A 24,037-nucleotide genomic window follows, 5' to 3' on the forward strand; every position below is an offset into this window, starting at 1 on the left:
GCAGGAAAGGAAATGGCAGATATGGCAAATTCTGTGCATGGTCACATGAGTCAGAAATAACAATGGTCCATCTTTCTCACCAATAACTTCCTTGACTAAAATAGGCTGTGGGTGCAACCGAGGATCACTGGGACCAGCAGCATTCACAGCTTTTATTCGGACAAAGATTTTCGATCCAGTTGGAAGACTAGTGATGGTGAACTTAGTTTTGTCGGTGAGCTCTGGATTGGCCACAATCCATTCTTCCGCTTAAGTGAAAGAAAAGCAAAAGGGAACAAGGACAAACATCAAGAATTATACATTTGATATGCAATCAAACCACTTCATAAAAAGGTAGCAAGATGACTGGATTTTCTTCCCTTAAGGTATTTTCTAGTTCTTAGACTGCAAGAAGCAAATGTTACTCAATTTCAAAGGTTACATTCAACTTCCAGATCCATTCTTCCTTCATGTTGGACAAACTATGAGGCAAAAAGATCCTGCTATACATGTGCAAAAGTGTAGTTATGAATGAGGGCAAAATGAGGGTATTGCTATTCCCAAATAAGAATTCTGTCCTCAAATGAAATTTTCCTTCAGTTCCCAAATGTCTAGTTTTTCAGAGAGTGAAATGTTGATAACTGGTCACACCTAGATGTCATAGATTTTCTGTCTTAGCACTCCTCTAAGCACTCTCCTGGTTATTTTCTCTGGGCTCCTGAACTATATTTCTAAATGCTTAAATGAAGTTTTAAATTACTGCAATGCTAGATGTTTGGATAATGAAGGAAAATTACATTGGGGGCTGAATTCTTTCTGGGCAATGACCTCATCCTTTTCATAGCTATATCTCTGCATATGTGGCCCCATTAACCCTTGTAGCAACATTCAGAGAGTAAGCCATCTTTCTTAATCTCTCTGATAACCAGCTGGTCTCTCAGAATGATGTATCTCCTATCCACTTTAAGGTAATTACAAACACTTGAATCATAAAGTCCTCATTATTGCTTTCAGCTACTAGACTGAGAAGCAGCCACCAGCTGGAAGTTTGCTTTATATTAATCATTACAGAAATGGATAAACAAATTGTAGGGGATTGCATTGGAAAGGAAGTTGTTGCATGGCATGAGAGTTCTTCAGTCATGGGGAAAAGGTGATCCTTTTTGCCGAAAGCTACATATATATTGTGTACTAGCTGTGCCCGGCCACGCGTTGCTGTGGCAAAGTGGTTGTTATGATTGAGCCTCATGGCTCTGTTACTGACAGACGTGGGCGTAAGACTCCTCGAGAGTCAGATACTCTCGAGGAGCGAGAGAGAAAAAGACTGCGAGACATATTTGCAGCACCATCTGACGAGGAGTCTTTCGAAGGGTTTACGGAGAGAATGGAGGAGGGGCTGGTTAGCTCAGAGGAGGATGAGATGGATTGGACTCGGGTAAGGGAGGAAGTGGGTGCCACTGGCCATGATGGGACAGAAGATGAATGGGGACCTTCAGGATTAGACCCATGGTTTAGCTGGAGGGATGGGACGGGATCCACAGCTGGAGATGCTGTTGGGCGTAGTCAGAGGTGTTCCAGCTCTGACGAGGAAAGTGATGAGGAAACGCCCGGGTTAAGGAGGACAGCTGACAGTGATGAAGATTTGTAACTGGCATAAAATGGGGCTTGAGAGCAATTGCAAATTGCGTTGGGCAAGGTAATCTGGGCAAACGCTTGGGATCCGTGTGTGTGTGGGACGCTTCCCTGAAGACTTGTGTGCTTTCCTGTGCTGTGACGTAAGTTGTTTGGAATCCAGGGTCAGACGGCGGGAGGGATTGTGTGGGCATTTGTTTGTGCAAACCTGTGCTTACTCTTATTAGCTTGACCTTCCGTCGTCTTCTTGACGGACGCCATCTCCTGCTTTGAGAACTCGGACTGAACTGACCACGGCTTGTCTTCCCCCCTTCTTGGACTTGGAAAAACTACAAACGTCTGCTTCTGGCTTTGATCTACGGAACGGAACTGGTCTACTCAACTGCTACAATCCTTGGCTGATTTACTCGTGTTGGAGATCCTGTCTGCTGTGTGTGTGGGGGAGCGACGCAAGTTACTCTAAGCACAGTGTTGGCAGCAGAGAGGAATCTGCTGCCAATTAGTTGCATTCTTTGTATCTTTTGTTCCTTGGCTTTCGTTTCGTTTATACCCAGGCTGAAGCAAGCAGTTTGTTTTTACCCGGATTAAACTCCGGTTTAATCCGGTTTATCTTTTGAACATTTACTTTTGCCCCTTTTTGCTCCTAAAGGCAAAAACTGCCTGGCCCTTGTGTTTTACGGGCATTTTTGAGTTCTGTAATCTAATAAACTCTGTTACTTTGAATCTTGTGGCGTTCTGTCCTTGACAGTGGTGGTGGTACTGGTTAAAGATTGTTGTGTAATTTTTATTTGACGTTATTTGCATTTTTTATTAATTTTATTGTAAGTTATTATTTTATTTATTATATTTTATTATTTTCTTGTATTATTTTTAGTTATTTTCTATTATTATAGTATTTTATTGTATTAATTCTTAGTGTTTTTTATTATTTTTATTGGGTTGCTAGGAGACCAAGTTGGAGGAGCTTAGCCTTCTAACTGGCAGCAATTGGATAAAAGCAATTATTCCTCTCTCTCTCATTAGGACTTTATTTTTCTTTTCTTTTTGTTGTATCAACCTAGAGGCGTGGATGATGGGTTGTGTTGTCAAATTTCGAGGTGGGGGGGGGCTGTAGTTTTGTTGTTTTGCGCCGTGATGCCATCACTCTTTTATATATATAGATGTTAGCAGGGAAATCTTTGCATTAGCTCTCCCCAAATGAGCATCTTAAATTCAGGGGGGGGGGGGGGACGGGGGACAGGGACACTTGTATTAGTGTTCCTCAGAATGGTTCCTATACACTAGTGATGAACAAATGCTGTGTATTATTCCATCTGACTTACAACTGATCTAAGATGCATTGACTTTAGGGACTTTTTAAAGTTGCTGTCCTTTTGTATTACCTTTTTCTGAAATTAAGTAAAACTGAATCCCAATGCTACCATGCCTTTCATGGGGGTCTCTGCCCAGTTTGAGGGCTTCAGTCATTTTCTCATATACATTCTTGATTTGTTGTTGTTGTGTGCCTTTAAATTGTTTCCAACTTATGGAGCCAATAAGGTGGCCCTATCATGGGGTGTTCTTAGCAAGATTTGTTCAGAGGTGGTTTCCTTTTGCCTTCCTCTGAGGCTGAAGGAAAGTGACTTGCTTAAGGTTGCTTAGTGGGTTTCCATGGCTTTGTGAGAACTCAAACTCAAACCACAACATCACTGCAGTCTCCACAAACAACATTCAAAATTTGAAAATGTCTGAAGTAAATTTTATCCCCTGGATAACCTAATCTAAGGAGATTTATCATGTGAGAGTTGAGATGCACATTAGCAGCTCGCTGACCATGATTGGAAATGCCCCTGATTGCATGAGGTCATCTCTATCTCATTCCAAAGCAGTTCTCAAGAGATTGTTAGGTTGTCTTTTTAGGAGACTTCTATTAACAGGCTGCAGAAAGGACTTTCTTTCAGTGTTAGCTGTGGTGTGATAAATCAGAAGTGCTTCTGCAGTGAAGCGAAGATAATACATATGGTTGTGGGAGTCCCTTTTCTTCTGCTTCATTTCCATGTCCCCAAGCTGCAGGGCACTCAGCTTCTAGTGAGGAAATGGAAAGGATCTCCAGTTGTACAGCCATAAATTTCCACTTTTGCTCTATTTACTTCCTTTAATTTTTTAAAATTCTAGGTAATTGCAGTTTCACAAGTAATTGCCGGCACTCATATGAATTTCCTTTGTTGCGTATGCCTTTCCTTACTGTTTGCAAGACTACAAATTCCATTTTGGAAACCTTTTTTAGCTTGTGTCCACAGAAAATTGTAATTGTAACCTGAATGGGTCATTTTGACCACAGTCAAAGATTAATGTGTACTTCCTCCTATTTTATGCTTTTTGTCTAGAGAACTGATTTGTAGGAATACTGCCATTTTTATTTCCTTAAAACTTTCCTTTCATCTTGTTTTAACTTGATGCCATGTTTACAATGTTTTTATAAATAAATAAACAAATCCTAAATGTGTCTCTTTTATATAAAAAGCAAGCAGGGAGGAAGGCTGGAACTTTCCTAGCCTAAATGTGCTGATACTGACCTGGATTAGAACGAACTAACCACACTTATTTATCACTATGGTGTCTATTTAGCATGCCTTTTGGTGAAATGGTTGTAGAAAAATAATTAGTTCTTAATCATGAATCTTTTCCAGAAACAGGTATAAAAATATCAAATAGCTTTAAATATCAATCACTAATTACAAGAGTTGTAAATCTCTGCTCATATCATTCTTGCATGGGAAAATAAAGTGTTTGACAAGATTGAGTGTTTTTTACTTTTTTTATATACAAAATTTACACAAAATAAAATGTTTTTGCAATAGCAAAACAACAAAGCAATAGCCATTGTCTTCTTACTCAGGTTCAGGACCTGCCTATCTCTGCAATCACCTCTTCCTCTACGAACCTACACAGGCCCTAAGATCATCCGGGGAGGCCCTTCTCTCGCTCCCACCTCTGTCCCAAGCACGGTTGGTGGGGACAAGGGAGAGGGCCTTCTCGGTGGTGGCCTTCCAGCTCTGGAAGCCTCTCCCCAGGGAGATTAGGCTGGCTCCTTCATTGCCCATCTTCTTTTAGGAATTGAAAACGAGGATGTTCCGGAGCACTTTTGAATGAACAGGCCCATTAGATATGTAATCTGTTTACAAAATGTACTGCACTTTATCATTGTTCCTCACTCTATATGTTTTTAGCACTTTAATGGAACCATTCCTTCATTCTTCCCCTACTTGCCTTGATTTTACCACGGACCCTCTTGGAGCTCTGCACTAGTCATCCTCTGTTGTATGTAGTGATTGTTGCTCAGGTTTTTAAAGTTACTGTTATGTTCGTTGTTTATACTTTACTGTTATACTGTTTTAAATTACTGTTTTTAAATTACTGTTTGTATGTGAAGCTATGTTGTTGTTGTTGGGCTCGCACCTGTGTAAGCTGCCCCAAGTCCCTTCGGGGAGATGGAGGTGGGATACAAGAATATAATAATAACAATTATTATTATTATAAAAAACAATGGTAGAGGAATGTTTGATATGTTGAGAAAACTTTTCTCCTCAATGATGCAAAAACTTGACTGCTGACTATCATAGTCAAAATATATTTTGACAGAAAGAACAATGCATAATTGTTCGTGCTGTATGTATATTGAATGCTGAGCAGATAAAAGCAAGCTCATCCCTTTCTAAAAACTGGTTATTTTTGAAGCACAGAGCTCTTTTGTTTTAATAGATGGAGCATCAGATCTCAGTACATACATAACTTGGGTTAAAAGTTTATTCGACCATAAGGAAACAACACTTTCCTAGTATGGCTTTCTAGTTTATGAAATGATGATAACATCCTTCACAAGGCTGTTATAAAAATAAATAAGACAATAGTTCTAAAGAACTTAACAAATAATCCATTGCATATAGATATTCTTGTATAATTATATACTGTATAATAAATAATATGGATTCAAAAATCCTGAACTCTTCACAAGACAAATCATTTTTGTATCCTTGCTGAAATAAATAGCAGACACTGTTTCCAAAAACCTGTTTGTGGGGGGGACGACTATAACTTGGTCAGAATATTTACATATCTTCATTGTACAGTATACTTTACCTTCCAGGTCATAGGTTGCCTCCAGAAATTCACCATCAAATAGTTCTGCCGATATACCTTATGAGAGTCCATCATTACAATTAATTCAGAGACACCCACTTTCACACAGGCGATAAATGAGTCAGTAGTTAGTAATCCCTTTTAGTAAGTATAACTACAACAGAGATATATACTGCACCTTGAAGAGGAGCTTTAGGAAGATGAAAGAACTGAGAAGATAATTAAATCAAACATGTGTATGATTCCTACTACTGGTAAATCATAGTTTTCTCATTTATTTCCATCAGATGGAGGCTCCAAACAAAGATCAAGGGAAAGCACAAAATAAAAAGAGGCAAAGGGGGGGAAAAAGATGGCACTGAACACTCACAGGGTTTGGGTGTCGTTTCTTCAGTCTGCGTCTTGCCCCCGTCTGCCTCCACACTATTAATTTGCTCTGAATCATTGTTTCCCTTGCTCTCTGTAGTGGCTGCTTGGGAACCTAAACGATTTGGAAAGCACACATGGGGATTTACCATTATAGGCAGAAGGGCCTTTTCGCCTGGTATATATGACCATCCAGAAAGGGAGCGAGAAAGAGAAAGAGAAACTGAGTTTGAAAAGAGGAGTTAGGACCACTCAGAAAAAGAGGAGATTTCAGAGGAAGAAAAGGTGAAAGTGAAGTCCAGAATAGGAAAGGGAAGACTCAAAGATGAAGAAGGAGGATCTATGTGGACAGAACCTATAAGGTAATTTGGAGGATACTGGCATAGTTGTAGATAGCTACAAAAAAAAGAAGAAGCCCTAAACCATAAAGTTAAACACATAGCTAGAACTTGGGAAGTGGTCCAATGACAGTATTGCCGCAATGACAATGAACTCTGTAGAGTTCATGTTCAAAAGCTGTTGGTCTTATGATTTATTAAAATGCTAATATTGAACCCCCCTGTGACTCGTATATATGGTAGTAATCAAAATTCATGCTGGGAAGGGTATAGAGCTTGGAGTACGCATCTAAGGTTGGTTGAGGACTCCTGAACTTGTTTCATGATGATGAGAGAAAAATATATTTAAATTCTCAAAAACATTTAAGAGAATTTATTTATGACAATGATTCCTTTTTTCATACCTGGAGACTTATGTAACTTACACATTTATGTCTCATAGAAATAAGTGTGTGTATGCATGAGGGTGCATGTGTATGGAGGGAGGGAAAGCGAAAAAGACAGAAAGTGGGGAAAAGTACTTATTTTGATTTTACGACCAGAAAATAGGGGAATAAATATCCTTTGGGCTGCTTATCAGGTATTAGCATAATGCTGGGGGTAAGCTAATAATTGTTACTGAAGTACTGAAAACTGTGGATTATTTAGGTGCTCATTCCCTTGTTTTCAGTCCTCCAGACCTTCAGTCCTTGGTGGCAAATGAATCAGGAACTGAATGAGCCATGAGGATTGAAATATCTGATTTTGTTGCCAAGTTGAAGCTTTGTACAGATATTTGTCTACATGAAAGTAATATTGACTCAACTGAACACCAAGAATCACCTCTATTCACTTTAAGGAGCCACAGTAATTGTCCTTTTCTCCATTAAAAAGTGAATATGAATAAAGCAGTCCTACTAATACTCAATTCAAGGGCAATAGACAAGTGACAGAAATAATAGAGAAAGAGAGAAAAACTGACAGAATAAGTAAGCAGAAGAGTAGAGAGGTAGAACTGAAAGAGTGACAGCCGAAAGATTGACAGTCAAAGAAAGGATACCTGGAAATCCAGGCGAAACATTAAACTTTGTAGAAAAATTAGTTGGAGGAAAAATACTGGAAAGAAAGATGAAGAACAGAGAAATTCAGGTATTGAAAGAATAAGGAAAGGAGATAAGGCACAGAAAGAGATACAGCAGTAAGCACCAAGTTTTTTTGTATTTTCAAGAAATGTCCCAAAGAATTACAATACACATGACTCACAAAAATTGTATATATATATACATAAATATAGGTGTATATCTAGATATGCAAAGCATGAGTAGAATACACAGAGTGCACACAATACTGTTTGTAAAATACATCACTACTGTATTTTATCTGAGGTGGGTAACACCAAAATGTCAGACACAGCTGTCATTTTGACATATCTTCTTAATGCTTTTAAGCCTATCTGAAAGAAAAAAGTAAAGGATTTGCTCTGTTCAACAAGTACACAAGGAAGTTAGGCTTGACAAACTGTAGTGTTTATTGAAAGACTTTTCTCCTTGTTATTGCTAGATTTACCATTCACCACCATGCATTCAGCATTCTCTTTAGTTACACAGCATTTCTACTAAATAACTGACTAATTCACAAAACATCAATATTTTTATGGACCAGAATCCAATGTGGTACATCTGCTGATAGAAGAACCTAGTCAGGAGGCCTTGGAAGAGGTGATGTTTTCCCTCAAGCACTGTCTACCTGAGCTGCAATATCCTTTTCCTAAAGTCCCCCAAGCCCATATTCTGCCTTGGAGAGATTTCCAACTATACAGGCAGCCACTGAAGATCCACACAATGGGCTATGAGTGGTGGTGAAGAACTCTCTCCTCCTAGATTTGCTGACAGCATCAGTGGGTGAAATAAAATAGATTTGGTCCTAGGGTCACAAACTGCCTTTTATCCCCAGTAGTGTGGAATTAATCTTGTGAATGGTCCTTCTCATACATCTTGAGATGGTGACCCACCATTATCTTTCATGATCCACATTTTGAATGTATGTTATTAATCATAATGTCTACAGATATCTTGAGTTTTACAATGATAGTTTACTATGGCCTTGTGATGAATAGCCTAACCAAAATATCAATATTTATCTGCTGCTGTATAAATCAGTATTGATTTATCAGAAGAAAACTCCCGTGCCTGAACTATATCTTTGATCATTATGATTTGAAGCTCCCTTTGATTTATCTGACACAGTATTGCTGAGTATATTCACTTTTTAAAGCAAGCTGAAACCCTTCCACAGATAACATAGAAAATGGATTTATTAATGCACTTCCCTCATTTCACTAGGAACCAACTGCCTTTTATCAGGGCATTCACAAAGAGCAAAGTGTACAAATTGCATTGGGTAAATTTCAAGAATGAATACATTTTCTCTGACACCTGGTGGATGCCTTGTCCCGAATTTTCCCCATATGACTTTTGTGACTAATTTCCTGTTTCTGGAGATACCTAGCCAGTCTACAGGAAGTTTAATCTATCAGTTTTTTTTTAAAGAAAACCATAGGAATCTCTCTTTATTCTCCAACAAAGAAAATAAATATTAGAATGTCCCACATGGCTGGCAATAAAGTGTTAAAAACCCAGTAGATTAAAATCTTATCAACAGATGGTGCTGTTAAAAATGAAGTGATAGTATAACTAATTAAGGGAAGGAAAGCAGAAATAGGGCAATCATATCTTTTGCCAGCTCTGACTCTCATCCCATAGTGTGATCCACTTACTTCCTCTGCTAGTTTTTCAGGAATTATGAACTGTTTTACTAGCTGTACCAATAACATAGGTAAAATTAAATTCATGGCACACAGTATTTATTTATATTTACAGTAGAGTCTCGCTTATCCAACCTTTGCTTATCCAGTGTTCTGGATTATCCAATGCAGTGTGCCTCCCGGATTCACAGCTGTTTCTCTAGGCAGCAAGGACGGAACTTTTTATGGATTTAACTTCCGACAATGTTGTTACTGTAAGTTCATTTTAAGCAATGCTAGCTTTATTTGTAGTCAATTTGTTAGTAGCCAATGTTTTGTGGTCAATGTTTTCAATACATTGTGATGTTTTGGTGCCAAATTCGTAAATACAGTAATGACTATATAACATTACCATGTACTGAACTGCTTTTTCTGTCAATTTGTTGTAAAACCTGATGTTTTGGTGTTGAATTTGTAAATTCATAATGTAATTTGACATTCAATAGGGCTTTCCGTAATCCCTCTTTATTATCCAACAGTTTTGCTTATCCAATGTTCTACCAGCCCATTTATGTTGGATAAGTGAGAATCTATTGTACTTTGTTTTTAACCTGCCTCTCCTGATAGAGGATACATGGCCCTTCTATTTTTGAAAAAATTATATTTTTCTCTGGATATTACAAAATTGGCAGGGGGCATTATTTCCATTTGGGAACTGGATTTTATACTCCGCTGTCTCATTTTTTAATCCGGTTCTGGGTGGCACAAACATTCAGTTTTTTGCTTCAGATCAGTGGATGTTTCTATTTAGAAAACAGTACCTGAGACATATATACCACTGAGGTGAAAGAATCTGATTATCTTGCCCAGTCTGAAAAGCTTTGTTATATAATATGGTTGGCTTTGACCTGAAAGGCAGGACACTTCACACACAGGTAAAGGAAGGCAGATATAGTTTGGCTCTGCCAACAACTCGGCTTGCCAGACAAAATGAAAAACTGAACTGAAGGAAGTGTCCCTCATCATAAATCATACTGTGAGCAGAAAGTTGGCAGGGCAAATTAGCTTGCTGAAGGAGCATCCTGACATTTTCTGTACTAGAGAGGCTATCATACAAACAACCTGAGGGTACGTATATGCAAACTGGTCTTCTGAATATCTAACTGAGCAGCAAGTCACATAGAGCTCAGTGCAAGTGACTTCCAGGTATGTGTTTGCATGACTGTGGTCAGAAGGTGAGATCCAACAGCACCACCAAGGGAGCATCAGTGTATTTTTCACCTGGGTTTTTACCAAATGCATAATACATCGTGGTGCTGGGGATGGCTACCGTAGTGGCTATGTGGGGAGGAGGTCTTCTGGACCCTTTTCTCGAGATGGGGGAAAGAGCTACCGTACTCTCACACATTAACTCTAGACAGCAGTAGTCAAGCTGAAGTTACACACTGGAGTGCATGTATGTGTGTCTACCTACATCCTTCTGCAACTTCTTCGAGCAACAACTGAAACAATGCACAGACTGTTGTAACAAGATAGTACTAGTATAACTCAGCTCCAGGATTCTAGTCTTAAAAACCATACATCAAATTCCGATGAACTCTCACAAGCACTATACCTGATGAACATTTTCAGCTTTAGTTTTCAGCGGCTTTTATCTCATAATAACCACTCTGATCTCTTTAACCAATCATAAATGTTTTCAGATGGTTCTGATATTCTGAACTGGCCTTGCAAATACTTCATTGTTTGTCCAGTTCACAACCCTTGAAGAACTATCAAGGTAAGCTGTTGTCTGGGTGTGAAATATTCATAAGACCAGTATTAAAAAGGTTCACTCTGAAAGCTGCGTTGATTTCATTATATAAAATATTACTTATATAAAAACAACAGTTAATATGCTGGGCTTAAAATTAATGCACAATTAATAGGATAACAAATTCTGTTTTCTTTTTCTTTCTTTCTTGATTTTTCAGTTACTCAAGACAAGAGCTGCCACTGAAACCATACATGATATTTCCATATGAACGCAATATATATTCCTCAGGGTTTCAGAGTTATGAAATGTGAAACCTGGATTTTATTATAAGTAGTATGATCAAGACTTCAGAAGTCAGATAGGATATAACCTCATAATTTTACTTTGGAGGACCCAAATTTATTACACATTTTCCTCTAACTCAGATAGAAAAAGTAGGACATGTCTCACCTAGTTGAAGCAGCAAAAAATCATGGCCACTTACTTCCTTCAAAGCAATACTCTATAATATAGCCATCTAAACCTGCAGCTCCAATTTGGTCTGGTGGCCTCCACTTCATGGTTACGGTGGTATCTGTTACAGAATCAACTGCCAGGCAAGTAGGTGGACTGGTGACAGCTAAAAACAAGAAAAAGTATTAGTGTTATCAGTACTGTTCTGTCTGTTCTGTCTTTTACACCTTCTATAAGCTATCCTTGTGTTGCTGTTCTTTGTACAACTGCTTTATACACACACATCTTTTCCACTCATGGGATTGTAATCAGCCTCTTTGGCACAGATCCAATAAAATTGCTATGCTGCTTATGTAACTGATATGATACTTAAGGTTGTAAGGAGAGGAACTGACCTTGACCACAGGCATACAAAGGACTAAACAAACAGGTATCTCTCCCCCCACCCATTATTTTGGGGAGACTCACTCCTGCCCCTTCTATTATATTCTGTGGTAAATAATAAATGTAATTAATGGTCTAACTTATTTAAATATACTCACCCAATGGCACAAAAGGCTTTGAGGGCATGCTTGGTTTGGAAGTACCAATGGCATTAACAGCAAACACACGGACTTCGTAGGCAACTCCTTCAATCATCTTTTTGGGCTCAAACGTTGTTTCTTTAATAAGATCAAAGTTTAGCCTCATCCACCTGGAACTTTGCTTCTTTTTCCTTTCAATGTAGTATCCTGGATAAATATATGCACAATTATAGTACAATCTGCAAATGGCACAGTGTTTCTAAAATAAGCAAAACGGAATTACTAATTTGACTTATTTAACTTAGGACTTCATCAGATAGGGTCCCCCCCCATCCTAATATGATGCCGAAACGCAACAAGGATTGAGCTTGCTGGAGCCCATCACATGATGCAGGGCTACTTTTGGCGGAGCTCTGTCCTGGCTCTGTCTTAGCAGCATGTTCAGAGGCAGCCCTGAAAACACGGTAACTATGTTTTGATACACTAAGCTAGTGACAGTGCAGAAGGAAGCTGTGGGCAGCCGGAAAACACTGTGTGATGGTAAGCTGTTTAACACATTTTACATGATATTTTATAGGATTCTATAGAAGTGGGTGACTGCTGTGGTTTAAGATCCTGTGTTGCTCCCCAAGAGATCTTGGAAGGATGTACCCACACAGAGAGACAAAATGATTTTTTGCCATCAAATACTGCTCAGTACCCTTTAGGGCATGGCTCCTGTTCTTTTAATGTTTTCTGCCCCCTTCCTTGGCCATCATACTGGTAAAGCCTCTAGATCCCATACATATGTTTATTTGTGTGTGTGTATTTCCTGAAAATTTCCCATTCCCAAGCCCCAAAAGACCAAAAACTACTACAAAATACAGACTTTTTCTCTCCTAAAGTCCATTCATTCACATTAAATCTTCCAGAAACAACCCAAATCAGCCAAAATGAAAGCGGAAGTGAGCACCATGATTTCTGATTTTGATTTTAGTCCATTTCTCTCTGTGTGTATGGAAGGGAGTCTGGCAGGCTTTTAAGGTGTGTGGGAGTTGGGGGATTGAGTTAGCAAAACTGTTGTGGATTTGAGATATTTTTTGGAGGGTAAGCAAAAATCACCCCCCAAAATGTATTTTTAGGGAGTCTGGATGCTTCTGGGACTGTATGTTGGGGCTCAAACAGCTACAAGTTGCACATAAGTGGTGTTTTATCTGCCTCTGCTCTGGTGGTTCCCAATAAAGAAACAGAATCCTAACTCTAACAGTGTTTGTGTGTGTATGTGCACATGTACATGCGTGTTATTCTCATATGTTGGTTCTCTGAAGGCTTTCTTTTTTATTTCTTCTTTTAAGTTTCTCAGATAAGGTGGCCCCATTAACCTTGATAGGAATCTTACCAAATATTAAAATAGCCATGTGGATGCTTGTTCTTCTTACCTAAAATAGGGGATCCACCATCACATGCTGGAGGTTCCCAGTTCATTATGCACCAGTCTTCTCCTACTTCAATTACGTTGGGTGCTTCTGGAGGGTCAGGAATATCTGTTGCAATAAAAAAGCATTAATATTAGTTTGGATTTCTGTATTTGTTGTGCTGACATTCCTATACAACAGACGAGCCATGATGTATTGCTACAATGAAGCAAAATGAAACTTATAGTATATCTTTCCAGGAATATTTAGGTCCTCGAATGCAATTCCATAGTATTCCAGGACCAGAAGTCAGGTTATTTAATGGTATTTGGACATATCTATGGTTTGTCTTCCATGGATGTAGAGGTTATACTATAATTTATGCATTAAAAAGACCAATAGAAAATATAAAAATGGAGGAAAGATTAAGCAAGCCAAATTTTGCAATGGTCTCATACTGGAATAACTTACCAACCACTTTGATGTTGATATGGGCTGTGTCTTCCCCAGCCTCGTTCTTTAGCATTATCCTGTAGACGCCAGAGTCCTCTCTTTCAGCTGAATCAATCACCAAACAACTGCTGTCTGGATAATTCTCTCCCCGTATTCTGCTTGCAGAATCCATGAGCCACTAGCAAGGTTTTAAAAAAAATGTGTCCAGAGAAGGAGAAATCATTATTGACATTAGAAGAACAGAAAATCACTAGGAGACTGGCAAATAAGAAATATGCACAGTTGTCTACAATGTATATAACCAAAATCTTAGCAAAAGAACAAAACATTTAAATAAGAAATTATAATGCCCCAGTTCTATTATTTCTCAGCAGCTGTCTGCAAACATCCAGAGACAATGTATTGATTGGTAGGAACAGGAAATCAATTGGATTTGTCAGAAATAAATAATGTCAGTCCAATTCTACTTTTAACAAAGATCATGGAGATATGAAGGCATGATGTATCTCCATTTCATCAAAATATTTGAAAAAGACTGGATCTACACTGCCATAAAATCCAGATTATCAAAACAGATAATCCACATAATCTGCTTTGAAATGGATTATATGAGTTCAAAGCATATAATCTGGATTTTATATGGCAGTGTAGACGGGGCCAAAGTCTCTCATCTTGAGAAGAATCGCAGTTTGGTGATACTATTCTTAAGCGGATTCACTGCTGGTTAGATAAGCATCGTAATGTTGACACTACATATTTCTGGGTTTCACTTTTATCAATTTGATTAAAGCGTTCTCTCTAGAAATCTCTACGTACTCTAGTAACATTCTATGATAATCTTTTGCTGGAAATTGACCACAGAGTCACACTGGAATATCTAGTGATTTCTACAGAAGACCTTTCTAGGAATATCTAGGTCCTCCAGTGGAATTATCATAGTTCAAACGTTCTTTTAACCAGTAAAAATCTTTGTGCTCCGTAACAGGTGAACATATTTAATAATACAAGAAATACACACACACACACACACACACACACACACACACACACACATATATACATACAGGGTGTTTGAAAAAGAACTCCCTAGTTTTAAGTATAAATACATTAAAAATAGGGAGTTCTTTTTCAAACACCCTGTATATAACTAGAGTACAGATAACAAGTCAAAATGACAGTTGTACCTTGTCCCCTCTGCTCCACATAACCTTTGGGGGAGGTTCTCCTGAGACGGGGATTTCAAGTCGTAGCTTGGTTCCTGCAACTACTGTCACTGTATTGTCATCACCAAGCCCATCAAGATGGACTTTAGGAGGATCTGAGGAGTTTTCATGATAAGAACATTTCAATAAGCATTGTGATTGGCACATCTATTATCTTTTTATAGGAAGTTGTCACAAAGCAGTACATAGAATTAAACTCATACGACAATAAAACAACAAACAGCAATAAAGAAAAAAAATCAACCTTCCATCAAATGAACTAGTTCCATGTACAGAAGAGTAGCCAACCAACTATAAAAGTTAATAGCATCCATGTTTAAGCGCAACTAACTTAGGGAGTGCGGTAAAGATCTGGATTAGTATGGAAGGTATGGCTGATATATTTAAAGATGTGTGGTATTATTAATTGTGTGGATGAAGTCACATCTTTTTGGAAACGTAGAGGGTCTAATCGAAACTTTAAGAGAAAAAAGCCGGTGAAAGCTGTAACTAAAACTATGTAACAAAATTGGAATTTTTTCTGTTTCTTGTTTGAAAATTATTTTCTGTTTAACTGTGAGGTACTTACTTTGAAAGTAGTGGTTATACTCCAGAAACTTTGTTTTTGTGGCTGCCATTTTAAGCTTTTCAGTGTACCATTTTTAACCTTTCATATGCCATTTTAACTATTTAAGTTTAATAAATATTTCCCATGTTTTTATGATAGAACCAATTAGAAAATGACATTTCTAACCCAGGAATAAAAATTGTGTTACATGGTATAATTCTTGTGACAGCAGATTAATCATTAGTTTTTAAAGTGACAGAAGATCCTTCTACCATTTTATTTACTAGACATTAATGTGTAAATGTTTCTGAAACACTCCTCATTATAGTGAGCTCCAGGAAGTTTAACTCTGCCACTTTCATGGAATGCTATAATGCTGGAATGCAGAAAGCACTCATCCACCAATAGATTATCTGATGGATACAATTCCCACAAAATATTATGTCTCTGATCCATGCAGGTCACTTTCTGAATAGTAGATGCATCTGAGGAAGTCAACTAAGGACCTCATCACAATGATGAGATCCCCGGGGAGATTCATCAGCGCGTAGTGATGCTTCCCCATCTCATGTGGTTTGCAATGTTCCTGGTGTAGCATCATAGGATGCTTGCACCCAGTTGAGCCCCACAGCCCCACTGGAAGTGAGCCTGCATCATCTGATGGGTGGTGTGGGGTTCTGTGGCTCATCTAGAGTGAAAGTGTCCTACAACGCTGAAAATGACTCATCTGATGAGGTAATAAGAATATGAAAGCTTATGCAACAACTTCTTTCAGTTAGTCTCAAAGGTGCTACGGATTTCCAGTATATACTGATACTCCAGACTAACATAGCTATGTCTTTGAATTTTAAAAAGTAAGGAATTTTTTTACCTATAATATGCACTTTGCAGGGGATATTAACATTATAGGAATCTGGAACAAACATGTATTCGCCATCATCTTCAACCAGTGAGCTATCAATAATTAGCCGATGGATTCTGTAGGAAAGTAAGATAAGATTTTTTTTAAAGACTTAACACAAGTAGAAAAGTTTGTCCCTTCGTGTAATCAATCCACATCTTCTATCATCTCCAGATAGTATGGCCAAAATAAGGGACAGCAGGAGTTGTTGTTCAAAACGCCTGGAGGGATCAAACTGCACTGGTATGAAAGTGGTTCATTTGCATTATTTTTCAAAGTGCTATTAGACCTTTTTTACTTCCAGACTGCTGTTCAATTTCAACTAATTTTAAACATAGTCATATTATGAAGATTTGGGGTAAATTGAATTTTCCTTTATTCCAAAGGTCTGGTACTGAAAAAGAATAGGCAAAATATTTAATTCAACAAGTTATTATGTCCTAGCTTCGAACTCATTTCATCATCTGAAAGGCCTTTGGAAGGTCCAATCAAATGAGACAGAAGTGAATTCGTAAGAAGCAACTGCTTATAAAAGAAAGCAAATTGTGATGGAAAGATTTGCCAAGTGATAAAACCACAGATTCATCCTGCTGCCCCCTCTATCCTGCGGCGAAGCAGGATGCTTCACCTGTCCTTTGTGATGAGTTTCAAAGACAAATTTTGAATGTTTCATGTATCTGGGACTCAGATATTTCATTTCAGCTCCCTTGGGGGGGGGGGGGGGCAAGGCAAGGCAAAATTCTATTGGAACACTAGAATGAATGCCATTGACTTTTGGGGAATTAAAAGTCTGTCTGTTTTAAAAGTGTAGCTTCCTTAATGCTCACTAGAGAATAGTAGGATGCAATTATCATATGTACAAGTGTATAAATATACTTCCTGTATAAGCATGAGAACCAAAATTACATATTTTGATATGACCCGTGGATAAGTCAAGGGGTATTCTATGGAGAGGAAAAATCACCAGTATCATCCCAAAGGCCAGCTGCCACCACTACCATTTTTGCATCCAAGTATTCAAAGATATGAGAAAAGATGCCATGGTGGAGAAGGTAGAGGACCAATGCTTCTTTTAGGTTCTTCCAAGATGAACTAAGTATTCATTTTTCACTACTCAGAGAAGCGGAAGGTGCCCTTTTTGGTAAGAGTTAAAGTAAGGTATTTACATTGACCTTTGGATAAGCTGATCCAGTTTTTTGAGGTTGAATTTTTGACTAAAACTTCTAGACTTATACATGGGGATATGCAGGAAATATTTAGATGACAAAGTGCTCTCTCTGCACAGCTATTTTAATCTTGATTTTTTAAAAAGCTGAACTTCCCATTTTATGCAAGCATCTCCTTGTGTTTTATTCAATAACAGAGCCAGTTAAAATGAATGCCATGGCAATGTGTGGGATGTGGGAATTACACATTCTTAGTACAGTCCATTATGTTTAATCAGAATTCAGTCCCAGTGAGTGCAGTGGGACTTATGTCTAACTTATTTCCAGGAAAAGGCATGTTCAATTGCTGGTCATGTTTATGGATTTTCTATGAAATCCAGTTTCTCTCCAGCCTAAGCTGCAGGCTCACCTTCCTTTATGATACATCTTGATGCGGTCACTGGGTTGGAGCAGCTGCCCATTTTTGTACCACTTCCCGTCTACATTCTCAGAGATCTCACATTTCAAAGACAGCTCTTTGCCAATCCTCACAGTCTGGTCTTCCAATGGATGTAATATCTTCAGAGGCCTCACTTCAGAAATGAAAGAATTTTTAGCATCAGTTTAGCATGAGTGGCTAATTTCAGTCAAACTGAAGTAAAGGTAAAGTCATACCCATTTGTGTAATATAATGAATAATCCTGGAAGCTTTACAAAAGGCATAATATAAACTGTTTTTAAGACAATTGAAAACCATTATAATATTTACTCACAGTCAACTTTTAGTTTGGCAGCTGATTGTCCCCCAGTTGTCATCACTGAATAAGTTGCATTGTCAGCTTTGGTTCCTTCTTCAATGATAAGAGTATGCTTTTTACCTTCAACCTTCACTTTATATCGTGATTTTCCCTCAAGAGGCAGCTCAACACCATTTTTAAACCTAGTAAAGGGTTTTTAAGAAGAAGTAGCAATAATTGTGATGACAGTGCTAGAAAAACCAGGCCTCACAGTCTTTCAAAAACCAGTTTTACCATGTTATGTCCACCTGCCAAAACATAGCTTGTCTTTTTCAATGCTAGTTTTTAAGACAAAAATAATCATCATCTCTAGGGAAAGTTGCTTCTCAACAAACAACATATCATTCAAAATCAACATGTGAATACATTTAAAAAAAATCTTTGTTAGCTTGCCTGTGTGTGGGATGAAAGACAATAAGATAAATGGGGCATTTAGTACATGAAATACTGACAATGTATGCATGTATGAGGTGCATTCAAAAAGTATTCAACCATAATTTTTGGGTATAAACAAATGAAGCTAGGGAGGCGTGGTTTGGTGCATGTATGTGGGTGATTCTAATGCTCATGCTTGAATTTTTTCTGCCTGCAGAAGCTGTCAGTTGCTGGCAGACAGCCAATGAGCGAGGAAGTGTAAGTGAGCACCATCTAATTTTTGTTTTTGATAAAATTACAGAAAAACTTGAACAACGCTACTGCATTACATTTTTAAAAATCTTGGCAATTCCCAAGTGGAAATGATCCTCAAGACTCAACAGGCCTTCGTGTACAAAGCAATGGGTACCACACAGACAAAGGAGTGGTATAACTGCTTCAAAGATGGCCGCACATCAGTGGAGAGTGAAGCACATTCTGGTAGGTCCTCAACATCCAGAAATGAAATCATCATTGACAAAGTGAGGCCCCTGGTGATGCAGGATCATCGAATCATGAACAGAGAACTTGCAAACAAGGTGAGCATCAGCACTTGATCTGTTCATTCCATTTTGACTGAGAATTTGGGCTTCAGGAGAATCTCAGCTAAGTTTGTGCCAAAGCTGCAAAGGATCGAGCAGAAGCAACTCCATTTGGAGATCGTACAGGATATGCTGCAGATTGTGAACAGGGATCCCAAATTCCTCAACATAGTGATCACTGGTGATGAGTCCTGGGTTCATGGGTACAACCTGGAAACCAAGTTGCAATCATCACGTCCATGAGGCTGAAAAAAGCAAGGCAGGTCCACAGCAATGACAGTCATTCTGACCATCTTCTTTGACTCCAGTGGCATGGTTCATCATGAATACTCACCACACGGCACAACCATCACCAAGGAATACTACCAAGAGAGTCTTCATTGCCTTCATAATGCTGTGAGATGCAAACGGTTGGACCTGTTGGCAGTGAGCAATTGGCAGCACCATCATAATAGTGCACCTGCACATTCTTCACTGAGTTTCCTGATCAAACACAGCACATCTGTGATTTGTCAGGCTCCTTATACTCCTGACATGGCTCTGTGAGACTTCTGGCTTTTCTCCAAGTTGAAAATGCCCCTTAAAGGAATCAGAATTCAGTCTAGAGAAGGCATCATGCAGAATGTGACGGACCAGCTGTGTGCCATCTTAAAAGAGGAGTTTCAGTGCTGCTTTCAACAGTGGCAGAACCGTTGGGAGACGTGTGTGTGTGATGACTCATGGGCCATGTAGTCCCGTTCCTAACACTGTTGTGACAGATGAAGAGGAAAACTTCGGTTTCCCACCGTTTCAGCCAGAATTGGAGCTTTTTCAGCCAGAATTGGAGCCCTTGCACCTGCAGGAGACTTGCCTTCCAGAAGTCTGCCAAACAAGCCTTGAGCCGAAATCTCCCCCATTTTCTCGCCGCGATTATTATAAACAACAGAAAGGCGCTCAGGAGGCTTCTCGCAGGAGCGCTAGGATTGCTGCCAGGCATTCAGCTGATTAAGCCTGCTTCCCATGGGAAACTTTAGGGAGTCATGCATCTGGACACAGAGAATGGCTTTCGGTTCTGGTTCCCCAGAGAATTGTTCTTTGGCGGGAAAACGAGACCCTATTTAGGTGTTTTGCCCACGTAGGAATCTTGCGGAGTCAATTCGTCAGCTTCGGGAGTAGGTTGTGTGTGGACTACGCTACTCCCGCGTCCAAGCCCTTTGTTCCCGTTTCCAGCCTCGCCTTGCTTCCCAGGACCTTGTCTTGCTCCACGGACCTTGCCTTGCTTCCCGGACCTCGCCACGAATTTACCACGGATCCTGTTCTTGCTCCTCGTTCTTGTTGCCTTGAAATAAGCCTAGTGTTCCAAGAATCAAGTTCTGCTTCCTAGCCTTGCTTAAGTTTCATGGACTAAAGGACCTTGTCATCTCCCCTCACTTTGCTTGGCAAAGTGAGTGTTTCGGTTACTGGATTACAACTTTGGACCTTAATATTTCATATTGGACATTGTTTCTTTGGACTAATTTTGACCTTTCCTGAAAGGTCTACTTCTGGACTATTTTCTACACTTGCTTTTATTAACTTTATATATTTCTACAATAAAGATATTAGATAGATTCTGGCCTCTGTGTTTGGTTATTGGTGCTCTGCAGCCTGGGTCCTGACAGTGTGGCAGCCCAAGGGGACTACGTTAAAGGAGATTAATGTAGGATTGTTCTATCTTCATACAAATATTTCTATGAATAAAGGCTGGATATTTTTTGAACACACCTCATAAGTGTCTTCAAGTGCCTGTTCCATTAATTTTATAAGGTTTCCTCAAGTAATATATACTCAGAGGTAGTTTTGCCAATTTCTTCGTCTGAAATAGAGCCTACAGGACCTGGTCTTCCTTGGTGGTCTCCCATCCAAGTATTAACTATGGCTGACCGTGTGCTGCCTTTAGGATATTGGTACTGAAAGTGAGTTTATTACAAACCTTGTTTGGACTGGGTTCAAAAATGAGGACATACCATTTCACATTTGCATCATCTTCAGAAACTTCAACGCTTAATTCAATTTTGTCACCAATATAAGCATTAGTGTCTTCCAGACCTTTTGTCACCAGTACTGGAGGCTCTAAGGAGAGACATTGTTATAATGTAATTAGGAAGAACGTAAGTGGGAAACAGCTGGAGATGAGGAGTTGCATTAAACTTCTACAGGATCTGCAGGAGAATTAGATTTTGTTGTTGAAGGCTTTCATGGCTGCAATCACTAGATTACTGTGAGTTTTCCGGGCTGTATGGCCATGTTCCAGAAGCATTCTTTCCTGATCTTTTGCCTGCATCTATGGCAGGCATCCTCAGAGGTAATGAGGTATGTTGAAAACTAGTCAAGTGTGGTTTATATATCTGTGGAATGTTCAGAGTGGGAGAAAGAACTCTTGTATGTTTGAGGCAGGTATTAATATTTCAGTTGGCCACCTTGATTAGCACTGAATAGCCTTTCAGCTTCAAGGTCTGGCTGCTTACTTCCTGGGGGAATTATTCAATGCTAATCAAGATGGCCAATCCGGAAATCCCTAGAGTTATGAGGCACCGCACGCTCCAAGACCTTGCTCAGAAAGGGAAGGTTGGACACTAGCCATTATAGAGGGGTTCAGGATTTTTTTTTTAAAATATAGGTCTCACAACCGCCTCCTTTAGGCAAGTTGGAACTTTGCCTTGTTCCAAGGAGGCATTGACCACCACCTTCACCACTTTACCAGTTCCCCTTTGTCCCGTTTGATCAGCCAGGAAGGGCAAGGATCTAGAATACATGTGGTAGCTCTCACCTCTCCAAGAATCCTGTCCACATCCTCAGGCTGAACAAATTAAAAGTTATCCATCAACACTGGACATAGCAGGAGCCAAAGTTACATCTATTGGAACTGTATCAATAACAGCATCCAAGTCGGAACGGATCTGAACAACTTTATCTGCAAAGTGCCGTGCAAATTCTTCACAGTGGGCTGCTGAATGGTCAGGGATTTCTCCTTGAGAACCAGTATGTAATAGCCGTCTGACCATTCGACACAACTTAGCTGGACCATTCCTTACAGATGCAATGGTTGCAGCAAAGAACAATTTCTCTGCTGCCTTCATTGCTGCAGAGTAGGCTTTCAAATATGCTCTAGTCCGTGCATCTTGTTGTGCTTTCAAGTATCTCCAACCTCTTAGTGATAGAAGGGTACATCCTATCAATATCTTATCAAAAAGAACAGGGGGCTGTGAGATGGTCTATTATGCTGTCAAAAATTCATTACAAAACTGGCAATGCTATTCCTGCTATTAATATGATCTCTAAAATTTTAGTAAATGGGCGGCTAAACCACAGAAAGTGTAGACGACATACAATTTCTGTATTGTAGTTTTTGTTTAGTTATTTAATTTATATGCCCCCTTTGTCCCATGGTAAGACCCAAATCAGTTAATTTATTCTCCCTGTCCATTTAAAATCCTCCAAAATACCCATAATTAAATATTACAATATGGTTAATATCAATGAAGTCATACTGTTTTAGCAGAGAAATGAGTGGAAGTCCTGAAATAAGAACACCACTGTTGTTTACCTCTTACAAATAATTCTGTAGAGCATTTCTCATCACCAGCTGTGACATGATAACGGGCATCATCTGTCAATGAGCAGTTGTTGATAAATAAGATTCTCTCATTACCCTTGTGCTCAAAAATATATCTGTTGGAAAAAAGGCAAATGCCAAAATTGAAACAAGATGTCTTAAGAGCAAGTGTTCAACTACTTCAACGCATTTCATACAGAGATGTTTAAAAATGCAAAAACGAGTAGATAGAGAATTAGAGAAATAGGCAGTGGGCATTCAAGTATTATCTCTCCTTCTAATAATGTATTCTGGAAGCTTTAAGGCCAAACTTAACATGACATTAAGTGCCTTAAAACTACATAATGTTTCACTCCTGAGAGGAAGGGAGGTGCATGTATTGCAAATGTAAACTTCAATAGAATAGACCCTGAAACCTTAGATCAGTGAAGATAGAAATAACTTGTAATGGGAGCCTAGGTTTAATTCCAGCACTCTTGAAATTTTTTAAAAGTACAATAATAGCTGGGGTAAAGGAGCCAACATTACTGGTAGGCCAGTTGGCTCAAGGGATAGGTAATGGGATATGGTGCCTTTCACCTTCAGGTCACTGGTTCACATTTGTTTCAGGTCAGTAATGACCAGAGCTCATTAGCATCTAACAGCTGTTCAATGGCCTGAAAGACACAAGGTGGGGCATTCAATTCAGCTGGCTTCTTGAGAGAATATATATATATATCTTGGTAAAACAGCCAGGAGTCGCAGACACAAGCCACGTTTCTGATAGTGTTCCTAGAACATCTTCTGTTCTAAAGAAGAGTGTTTTACAGGGTTTTCTTAAGCAAGGTCTGAACAAAGGTGGTTTTGACATCGTCTTCCTCTGAAATATACCTACAGCACTTGGTATTCCTTGGTGTTCCCTGGTCCAAGTAAAAACAAGGGACTGCCCCTGCTTAGCTTCCAAAATCAGACAGAATCAGATGCCTTTAGTGTAGAGAATGTCATTGTATCTTTAATATCTTTTCTTCTGTTCAAGTCAATTTTGTTCTATTGACCTTCCGAAAAAGCATAAAACAAACATCTACCCCCTCTTCTAATCACTTCCCTATGTTGTTTTCTGAGGCGCTCAGTTGTGTTTAATTTTTCCTGTCGCATTAATGAGAAGAACGTTTTGACTTA

The 24,037-nt window shown here is 39.0% G+C and overlaps 1 protein-coding gene across 8 annotated transcripts in view; it reads right to left on the reverse strand.

Annotated features, from left to right (window-relative positions):
- mybpc1 (myosin binding protein C1) overlaps nt 1-24,037 on the reverse strand; it is a 101,111-nt gene that overhangs the window by 17,930 nt on the left and 59,144 nt on the right. For 6 of the 8 annotated variants that reach the window (XM_062983057.1, XM_008110557.3, XM_008110556.3 and 3 more), the window contains 12 exons: nt 22,871-22,995; nt 21,291-21,396; nt 18,326-18,492; nt 17,983-18,145; nt 16,378-16,484; nt 14,921-15,054; nt 13,755-13,914; nt 13,308-13,412; nt 11,908-12,096; nt 11,397-11,531; nt 6,101-6,211; nt 81-248 (listed from right to left, as the gene is read on the reverse strand). In XM_062983057.1, the coding sequence (XP_062839127.1) occupies nt 81-248; nt 6,101-6,211; nt 11,397-11,531; nt 11,908-12,096; nt 13,308-13,412; nt 13,755-13,914; nt 14,921-15,054; nt 16,378-16,484; nt 17,983-18,145; nt 18,326-18,492; nt 21,291-21,396; nt 22,871-22,995 (1,670 nt within the window). The remainder of the gene's footprint in view (nt 1-80; nt 249-6,100; nt 6,212-11,396; nt 11,532-11,907; nt 12,097-13,307; nt 13,413-13,754; nt 13,915-14,920; nt 15,055-16,377; nt 16,485-17,982; nt 18,146-18,325; nt 18,493-21,290; nt 21,397-22,870; nt 22,996-24,037) is intronic. The other 2 variants (XM_008110559.3, XM_008110560.3) reach the window with 1 other exon arrangement.

Source organism: Anolis carolinensis, chromosome 5 (assembly GCF_035594765.1).
Source record: "Anolis carolinensis isolate JA03-04 chromosome 5, rAnoCar3.1.pri, whole genome shotgun sequence".
Taxonomy (NCBI): Eukaryota; Metazoa; Chordata; class Lepidosauria; order Squamata; family Dactyloidae; genus Anolis; species Anolis carolinensis.